The sequence below is a fragment of the Meriones unguiculatus genome, chromosome 3, assembly GCF_030254825.1.
Source record: "Meriones unguiculatus strain TT.TT164.6M chromosome 3, Bangor_MerUng_6.1, whole genome shotgun sequence".
In the NCBI taxonomy this organism is placed as follows: domain Eukaryota; kingdom Metazoa; phylum Chordata; class Mammalia; order Rodentia; family Muridae; genus Meriones; species Meriones unguiculatus.
Window position 1 is genome coordinate 104,757,660 of NC_083351.1, and position 9,553 is coordinate 104,767,212.

At 43.7% G+C, this 9,553-nt stretch overlaps 1 protein-coding gene across 1 annotated transcript in view; it reads left to right on the forward strand.

Annotated features, from left to right (window-relative positions):
• Fbxl7 (F-box and leucine rich repeat protein 7) overlaps positions 1-5,747 on the forward strand; it is a 379,632-nt gene extending 373,885 nt beyond the window's left edge. The window contains exon 4 of the mRNA XM_060380410.1: positions 2,436-5,747. Within this exon, the coding sequence (XP_060236393.1) occupies positions 2,436-3,172 (737 nt within the window). The 3' untranslated portion in view covers positions 3,173-5,747. The remainder of the gene's footprint in view (positions 1-2,435) is intronic.
• The last annotated feature ends 3,806 nt before the right edge of the window (positions 5,748-9,553 follow it).

Genomic DNA, 9,553 nt, shown 5'->3' on the forward strand with positions numbered 1-9,553 from the left:
AGGCAACACAGATAAGAAGAAAAATGCAAGATATGCAGGATTGCAGTCATCCCAAAGAAAGAAACAAATGGAAAGAGCAGACTTCAAAGCTAACCACCTCCCAGAAACCCCCATGTTGCCCCGTGAAGCAGTGTGACCAGCTCCGGAAGAGCCATGCCCGTTTTCTGTGGCTGGATATGTGTTTCACACCTTAAAATTCTTGCCTTGGAGCACATGACATTTGAACCCTGTTGTTTCCAAGACTGGTGCTTTATCAGAGGTTCCTGGAAATTCTGCCAACAGAAAAGGTGGGAGAAAAGGTCCTCAGCAGGATTGCTGTTCTACCACTCACAAGCATTAGATGTTGCAATCAGTAGCCAGAATGTGGGGGTGTCTGAAGTGAGGTGTCTAGTTTCTCACCAGCAGCAGGGATCTGATAAGAAGAGGGAAAATGAGAAGCAAATGTATGTAGTAGAACAGGAGAGGCTCTAAGTATATATTTCTATAGTATATATTAGTGGGTATTGGATATTAATATAATAAAAGTTGTCAATGTATGTTTTATAAAGTAATATTTAATGAACATTTTATTATTATATGCAATCCTATACTAATTAAACTGTACAATATGAGTATATATATATATATATGTATAATTTTACACACAGTTTTTGAGGGGTTAAGAGTAATGACTAAGAGTTATCCAAAATTATCTTCTTGTACATCACCATTCTCATCTTTAAAACTATTGAGAACAGATACAAATATTCAACAAAGTTTTTTCTAAACTTCATAAGTCAACACAAATAAAAGACATTTCTATTAACTATTAAATAAACAACTATTTTTTAATAGAGATATACTTGAGCTAAGGCCAAAGTCTGCAGACATACAAATGTCAGAGTTTTCAATTTCCTCATCTGGTGAATTATGGAAAACGTTCCTCTGTAAATCATTTCTTCCCTCCCTCATTCATTCATTCATTCATTCACCAGGCATAGTTCCTGTCAGCTATAAACTGAATGCAAGAGGTACAGTGATCAGCCTGCCTGAGTGGTTTTTCTCAGGAACTTGCATTCCAGAGTAAGGAAACAGCAAGTAAATAACTGAACAGATAAACATGCAATGGGACCAACTGATGAAAATGCTTAAAGTAAGGGGCAAAGTCAGCGGTGCTTTATACACGGCCATCCAGGAAAACTTGTCCAGTAAACTAACATTATCTTGGGGACCTAAGAGAGTTGAAGGCGGTTCCTGGAGCTATCTGAGGAAAATCCTTCCATAATGCAGGCCCAGGGGCTGCAGGGCAGGCAGGGGTGCTGTCTGGGAAGTGGCAAGGACACAGTAGGGTTAGTAGTAAGAGCATAGGGATGCCCTTGGAAGACCTGTTAGACTAGACTTTACACTTGATGCAGCATGGCAACCATCAGCCCAGGGAACCCAACTAGGCTCCAGAGCTCTCTCTCCTGATCCCTCGCTCTCATTTCATTGCTTTGAATCGAGAAGCTACTAGATCACTGCTGGACCTTTTGGGACTCCCTTGGTTTCATAGGGTCACAGCAAGACTCACTCCATTAACAGCTTCCTTGCAGGCAAGGGTTCCATTTAAGAAAAGAAATAAAGTGTGATTTGCCCCCAAGACATGTAGCCAATCTTGTTATTTTTAAATTTTAATAATTTAAATTTTAATTTTAAAGTCTGAAAAATCCCTTAAGCCCCCAATTCAGCAAAATTGCCAAATTAAAAAAAAGTATTGAGTTATTTATTATTAGCCCTATGATTATCATGGCAGTATTATTTAACCAGTTATCACAAACAATAAGACACAGGCACCTGTTAGATTTATAATTGCCTTATTTACCTTGGGCTGGGCAGATATTTCATCTACGCTGGCTCAATATCGTCACCATCCATCTCTCAGTCCTCATCCAATGCCATCCATCTTAATCCTCCTCAACTGGACTACCACTCATCCATAATCCCATGGTACTTGCTTTTATTCTTTTTCTGGGCCTTTCCACACCATTATTGGAGTCCTTTCTCCAGTTCCACGGGTTCCTCCATGCTAACCCATTGTGGCATCCTCCTTCCTCCTTTCTTCCCATCCTGTCTGCCTTGACATTCTCCTGAACCCCCAACCCTGGGAACCTTAGCCACGCCTACCCCATTCTGAGCGGCACAGGTATAGGTTGTTTAATCAACCAGTCATGTATAATACAGGCAGGTTACACAAGGATAGGTTTACCAAATCTCGAGGGCCAGCGTCAGAACAAACCCCAACAATAACCCTGTAAGCTGAAAGCCACTCTTAAAGCGCTTCTCTGTAGAGGTCAAAACCAGAAGTGTTAACCACTGGGTTGAGCTAGAGAGAGGGTTAAGAATCAGTTACAGCTCCCTGGAATCAATTTTCTACTCCGGCAGTTTGATCTGAGCATGTGTTCTGTGTCTTTACGCAGGGTGCTCCAAAGTTACCTGCATCAGCTTGACCCGGGAGGCCTCCATTAAACTGTCCCCCTTGCATGGCAAACAGATCTCCATCAGATACCTTGATATGACGGACTGCTTCGTGCTGGAGGACGAAGGCTTACACACCATCGCAGCTCACTGCACGCAGCTCACACACCTGTATCTGCGCCGCTGCGTCCGCCTCACCGATGAGGGCCTCCGCTACCTGGTGATCTACTGCACTTCCATCAAGGAGCTGAGTGTCAGTGACTGCCGCTTTGTCAGCGACTTTGGCCTACGGGAGATTGCTAAACTGGAGTCCCGCTTGAGGTACCTCAGCATCGCCCACTGCGGCCGCATCACGGATGTGGGCATTCGTTACGTGGCCAAATACTGCAGCAAATTACGCTACCTCAACGCGAGGGGCTGCGAGGGCATCACGGACCATGGCGTGGAGTACCTTGCCAAGAACTGCACAAAACTTAAGTCTCTGGACATTGGCAAATGTCCTCTGGTCTCCGACACGGGCCTGGAATCCCTGGCTTTGAACTGCTTCAATCTCAAGAGGCTAAGCCTCAAGTCCTGCGAGAGCATCACTGGCCAGGGCCTGCAGATCGTGGCTGCCAACTGCTTTGACCTGCAGATGCTGAATGTCCAGGACTGTGAGGTTTCCGTGGAGGCGCTGCGGTTTGTGAAGCGCCACTGCAAACGCTGTGTCATTGAGCATACCAACCCTGCTTTCTTCTGAAGGGACAACTCCCGCTGGGTGTGTTTTCACCGCCATGGGAGCCAAACAGTGTTTTGTAAAAGCGGCCCATGTAAGCACCCGCACCCACTCACCACCAGCATTGTCTCGCAGGAAGGTCCTTAGGAGGCTGGCTTTATTTTTATTTTTATTTTTTATGAACAAAAGATGTCAAAGAAACGAAGGGGGGAGCCAAATTTCTACCATGGTAAACTGGTTCTGATCAGTTCCTTTTAGACATATCCTCTGACAAAGGATGCACCTCAGCAGGCTGGTCACTGTGTCTCTAGAAATGCACCTTACCCCCTTTTCGCCTTTCCCCTCCTATACACAAGCTACCCCCCTTCCAACCTGGTAGCAGTTGTAGCATAAAGCATTAGAAGAAAGTTCTCTAAAGCTGCTCCTTAAACTATCTGATGGGCATAAGCCCCACTCCTAAATCCCACACCAAGCCAATTGTGGTTAAAGTAATGTTGACACTTCATGTGTGCAAAGAGCTTTCCTATGCTGATACATTACGGCAAATCACAAAGAGTATGAAAAGATACATTTTCTCTCCCAGCTCTGCCACTAACTAGCTGTGTGACCTTGGTGCAAGCACCTCAGCTTTCTGGGCATCAGCTTCCCACTACCATAGGCCATGAGTAGGGGATTAGCCTCGGGACCATTTTAGAACTGAGAAGACAAAGATGCCAATAAGTGCACGAGCTTTGTATAAAGAACACAGGCAGCATGTCCAAGAGAACTGAGGATGAGCTGTGCTTTCAGAAGGTTCCATGGGGTCACTGTCCGTGCCCACAGGGTCCTGCTTGGGTGTCTCTTTGCTCTCATCTGAGACCCAGCACAACTCTGTTTAGTGGATTAGGTTTTGGTACATCTGCCATGTTGGGTGCTTAGACTTACATTCCCAAGTGCACAGGCACTCCCTCACCCCAGCACATCCTCCCCAGGCAGAAGAGCGCGTCATCACAGGAAGCCCCTATCTCCCTGTCAGCTTGTATGCTCTGAGCAATTTCAAATCCAAGTAAAGATCCTTATAATTTTTAATTAACAAGTGAAGCCCAAGGGAAGCTATGTCCTTAAAGGTTTCTCTAATCTTTCTCAGTGCACATACGCTCTGCTTCAGGCACATCTGTCCTGTAAGCCGGCAGGGACAGATGCCTTGGCCCTTTGTCATTCACATATCATTTTGACTTCTCTCATCTATTTATTTCTTCATCACATGAAACCTACTGGGGATAAGTTTATAAGGGTTTAATTGTACACACGACCCCTTCCCTGCTGTCTATGTGTTTTTCACTAAAGAATGTAAAACAGACCTCCAGGTGTTCCGATATTGTTCACTCAAAAGTGTCAGGCACACAGAAGAGGGAACACACGGATAAGACAGATGCTGGTCCATCCACCAAGGTCTTGGAACAGAACATAAAACCATTTTAAAATTTGAATTTTAAGTTGATGGACTTTTAAGTGGTCCCTTCTGAATAGAAACCACTTTGCTAGTTTCATTGTTAAAGAATCAGATAGCCAGAAGAAATTTTGTTGCTTGCTTTCATGAAGTTCAATTGTCTCTTTTTAGTAAACACAGGACTTTTCCCAAATTATTCATTCTCTGGCCTCATTCCTTCCACGTCACTGTTGCAACAGTTCACCCATCTTCTTCTCAAAGTGTTTATCCTCTAGGCCCAGAGCCTTTGCTTCTCCAAGCCGAGCATGCGACATTTGTTACAGACCAGGCTTATACACTGCCCGACAACTGCACTCCCACTGTAGGCTCCGGTGTGTACTATTGTCTTGTCTTGGGAAGAAGTTAAGTGATAAGCCAGCAACTCTTTGGGAGGTTTCTGTCATTTATCCTGTGAATTCCAGCTTCCTGTTCGGTTTGCATCGTTGTCAGTAAAGATGGGCGACTGAGATTATGTTAGAGAGAAAGTGAAAGTTTTGGCTGTGGACAGGCTCTAGTGGCAGCAGCTGGGTTTAGAATTGTCAAAGAATTGAAGGTAGCAGCCAGCCCTCTGCTCTCTGATTTGGAGCTTTACCTAAATGGTGAAGTGGAGAGTCACACTGGGCTGCCTATATAGCCTTTGACACTGGGGCATGCCGAATGATCTGCTTTAATACTCCCAGAGTGATTAGGGGATCCAAAGTGGTTCCCTGGGTCATGTTTAATAATTCTATCACCACCCTACTGAGTACATCACCCGAACTGTCTTTCATGTGAGACCTAGTGAACATTTCACACTTGCTGGCTGCCCAGCCCATATGTCTTTCCCATTTTCTCCCTTTCCCATCCTCTTCATGTATTCTGCTCTCTATCAGGGTAGGGTACGGATCTGTCACAGAGGTTCCTGGGAACAACTCAGCAGATTTTTTTGAGATCAAGCAAATGGCCTTGTTAAGAAATTTATCTGTTTTAAAAACACAGCTTCCTTCCTGGCTCTGCTAAATTGAATGTTCATTTGTTGTTTGTTTGCTTGTTTCTCTCTAATTCTGATGTTCAAATCACTGTGTGCTGTATGACTCTAGAAAGCCTTAATTTACTTCCACCAAGAAATAAAGCAATATGTTGGTAATCCGACTTGGTTCCATTTTTAATATTGCCTGAGGAGGGTGCTGTTCAGAAAGAGACACTGAAAAGCAAGCAAGCAAGCAAATAAATAAATAAATGCTTCCTGTTGAAGGCAGAATAAACAGCTCACTGCTGTTATGGTCCCTTTAAAGTTGGATCCAAGGTTCTGTTGTCTCCGTGGACCTCAGAACATTGGCTTTAAATTGGCAGGAAAGTGAATAAAACATTACAGGCTGACCCAGGACTTCAGTTCTTTGTCCAAACTCTTCCCTCCAGATTGTGGAATTCATAAGTTTGCATTTTTTTAAAGTTGTATTTGATGGAGTTGTAATACCACAGAGAATCTGAGACAGTATCCTTAATTAAATATATTAGCATACTATACCAATGGATATGGCTCAATGCAAGTAAGATTATTAAAGATGGTAGGTAACCTTGTATTAATCCAGCTCTGGTGTTAACATGCCAGTTTCTACAATAAATAATGAAAATATTCCATTTTTCCTGAAATTTATGAATTTCAGAATTATGGATGAATAATCATGGATTTGAATACTCCATGACTCTAACTACAAACTGTTGAGAAAATCTGCAACATTTTGCCATTCTTTAGTGTCTCAGAGTATTAGAATGTTGGGAGAGGGCATGGTAACCAGATGGAAGAGAAAATAATAGTAAGTTAGAAAAAGTGGAGTGTCAGATTTCTCCCTTCTTGCCTGAACCTTTAGAATTAAGTTAATAAGGTTGAAAGAAAGCAACTGAAGAGCTTCACCCTTAGTATCTAGAAAGATTTCAGGAGCCATCAACTTACCTATTGTAAGTGCATTTGTCCTCAAACAACTTTTCAACCTGTATTGCTTTGACAGCTGTCACTTAAACCAATAGAACTGCTAATTAGCTTGGAGTATTAATTTCACTGGCTTAATGAAATTCCTGTAAGGATCTTAGAGTAAGGCTATTAGTAAAATCTTTTTACTCAGAAATTCATTGACTTCTTAAAGTTTCAGGATTTGTTCACACTGAAACAATGTCTCCCAGATACATGGTGCCTTAGTTTGGGTTTTATTGCTGTGAAGAGACACCATGACCAAGCCAACTCTTATGGAATAAAACATTTAGTTGGGACTGGCTTATAGTTTCAGGGTTTCAGTCTCTTATCATCATGTCAGGAAACATGACAGCATACAGTCAGACATGGTGCTGGAGAGTTCTATATCTTGATCCTCAGGCAGCAGAAGGAGACTGCCCCACTTGCTGGGCACAGCTTGAGCATATATCAGATCACACAGCCTGCCTCCACAGCGACTCACTTCCTCCAACAAGGCTGTACATACTCCTAATAAGGCTGTCCCATGCCTCCTAATAGTACAAGCATACAAACACATGAGTCTATGAGGGCCATAGAAACTGTGAGACCTGCTTGTACCAGTGTAGTGGGTTATTGATCTGTCAGACCTGGCCATGTGTTTTGGGAGGACTATGGAAGGACTTTGGAACCTTGAGTTCTGAGGTCTCAGTAGGATGTTCTCTAGAAGCTTGGAAGATGAGATTGTTGGGAGCAGTGCAGGAGATGAAGGCCTGGCTTGTGAAATTTCAGAGGGAAGATTAAAGACTCTGTCAGGACTATTTGCTTTTTTCGTTTAAGAATCTGTGTTTCTAGTTATCTGGGCCTAAGAATCAGCTGTGATTAACAAGATACCAGAACTACTACCAGAAACACAAGGTTTCACTGTAGTAGTTCTGGTATCTTGTTAATCAATTGGTGCTGGTTAGCTGGAGCTAAGAAATTAGCAGTGATTAAGAAGAGACCAGCATCATTGATGTGAAATCTTCTGGGAAGTGTTTTCAGGGCTCACAGAGAAGCTGTGTTCCAGACACCGCCAAGGTGGTTCCTTGTGTTTACAACCAGACTTGGTAATGTATAAGAGTCACCCAGGTGGTACCGGTTTTGAAGACATGAAGGGGCCATGGAGAGCAGCTGAGGCATGTCACTGTGAGAGGCCAGGAGAGGCCATTGATGGAAGTGCAGCCTCAGTGGCAGTTGAAGACCCAGGACTGAAAGGGTCATGCAAAGTAGTCGAGGCTCTGCACCATGAAGACTATGAGAGGCTATTGGAACTGCAGCCTATTACAGGGGAAGACCTTGGTGTATTGGAGATGCCAGTACCATGGGATGACCACCAAGAACAGCAGCAGCAGTGGAAAGGAGTCAGACAGAGGCCTGGAAGATCAAGTGTAGATCCCAGACACTAAAACAGGAAGCTGTGAAGTTGAATTGCTTTGGAGACACCCAAGATGTTAGAGATATTAGAGCTGTGGGATGCCAGTACCACAGGATGACCACCAAAAACAGCAGCAGCAATGGACTGGAGGCAGCTCTAGCCTAGAAGACAAGCTATGTGTCACAGGGGCTGGAGCCAGAGAACTGACCAAATCCTTTTGGAAGAGCCCAGAAGACCATGTGTGGATCTTAGACATTGGACAGTTGGAGTTTGATTTTTATTTAAATTTGACTGTGCTCTCATTTTTCCCTCTTGAAGAAAGTATTTTACTGGAGGCCACAGTTGAGAGACTGAATTTTAGAAGATTTTGGATTTTAAAAGCCATTGGACCTTGTGGAGCTCCTATCCTTTCCACATCAAACTCCCCTTCTTTCATATGATTCCCTGCACTCTGCCGAAGGTTTGGTTGTGAGTCTTAGTATCTATTTTGGAGCACTGCTAGGTAGAGTCTTTCAGATGCTTTCTGCGGTAGACTCCTGTCATACGTTCAATGCATATCCCATTTGTCTTTCTAAATAGGAGCTCCACAAGGACCAAACGTATCTGGGCACAGGGTCTTTTCTGAGATGGACACTCAACCAAAGTCCATGAGAGGATAAAACCTAGAACCTCTGCTCGGATGTGACCCATGATAGCTCAGTAATCAATTGGTTTCCCATAGTAAGGGGATCAGGGACTATTTCTAACATGAACTCAATGACTGGCTCTTTGACCTCCCCACCTCCCAAGGGAGGAGCAGTACCGTTAGGCCACAGAGGAGGACTTTGCAGCCAGTCCGGAAAATACCTGACAAAAACGAGTCATATGAAAGGGGAGGAAGTCCTCCCCTATTAGTGGACTTGGAAAGGGGCAGGGAGGAGATGAGGGAGGGAGGGTGGGATTGGGGAGGGAATGAGGGATACAGCTGGGATACAGAATTAACAAAATGTAACTAATGAGAAAAATAAAATTATGGAAAAAAAGCCATTGGATACAGTAAAAGCATTGAAGTTTTAATGTGTTTGAATTTGTAAAAACTCTGGGACTTTTAAAAGTTTTTGTTTTAAGTTTTTGATGTGAGATCTTGGGGGTGAATAAGAAAGGAAGGGTTGTGCCTTAATAGTAATGTGTTTGTGTGTCAAGTTGACAAGGGGTCAGTTGTAGTGACTGGTTTTGTGTGTCAACTTGACACAAGGTAGAGTCAACAGAGAGGAAGGAGCCTCCATTGAGAAAATGCTTCCATGAGATCCAGCTGTAAGGCATTTAGTCAATTAGTGATCAGTGAGGGAGGACCCAGCTCATGGTGAGTGGTGCCATCTTTGGGCTGGTGGTCCTGGGTTCTATAAGAAATCAGGCTGAGCAAGCCACGGGAAGCAAGCCCACAAACAGCATCCTCCATGGCTTCTGCATCAGTTCCTGCCTCGTGGTCCCTACCCTGTCTAACTTCTTGTCCTGACTTCCTTCAATGATAACCAGCAATGTGGAAGTGTTATCTGAATAAACCCCTTTCTCCTCAACTTCCTTTTGGGTCGTCCTATTTTGTCCTGTTTTGTT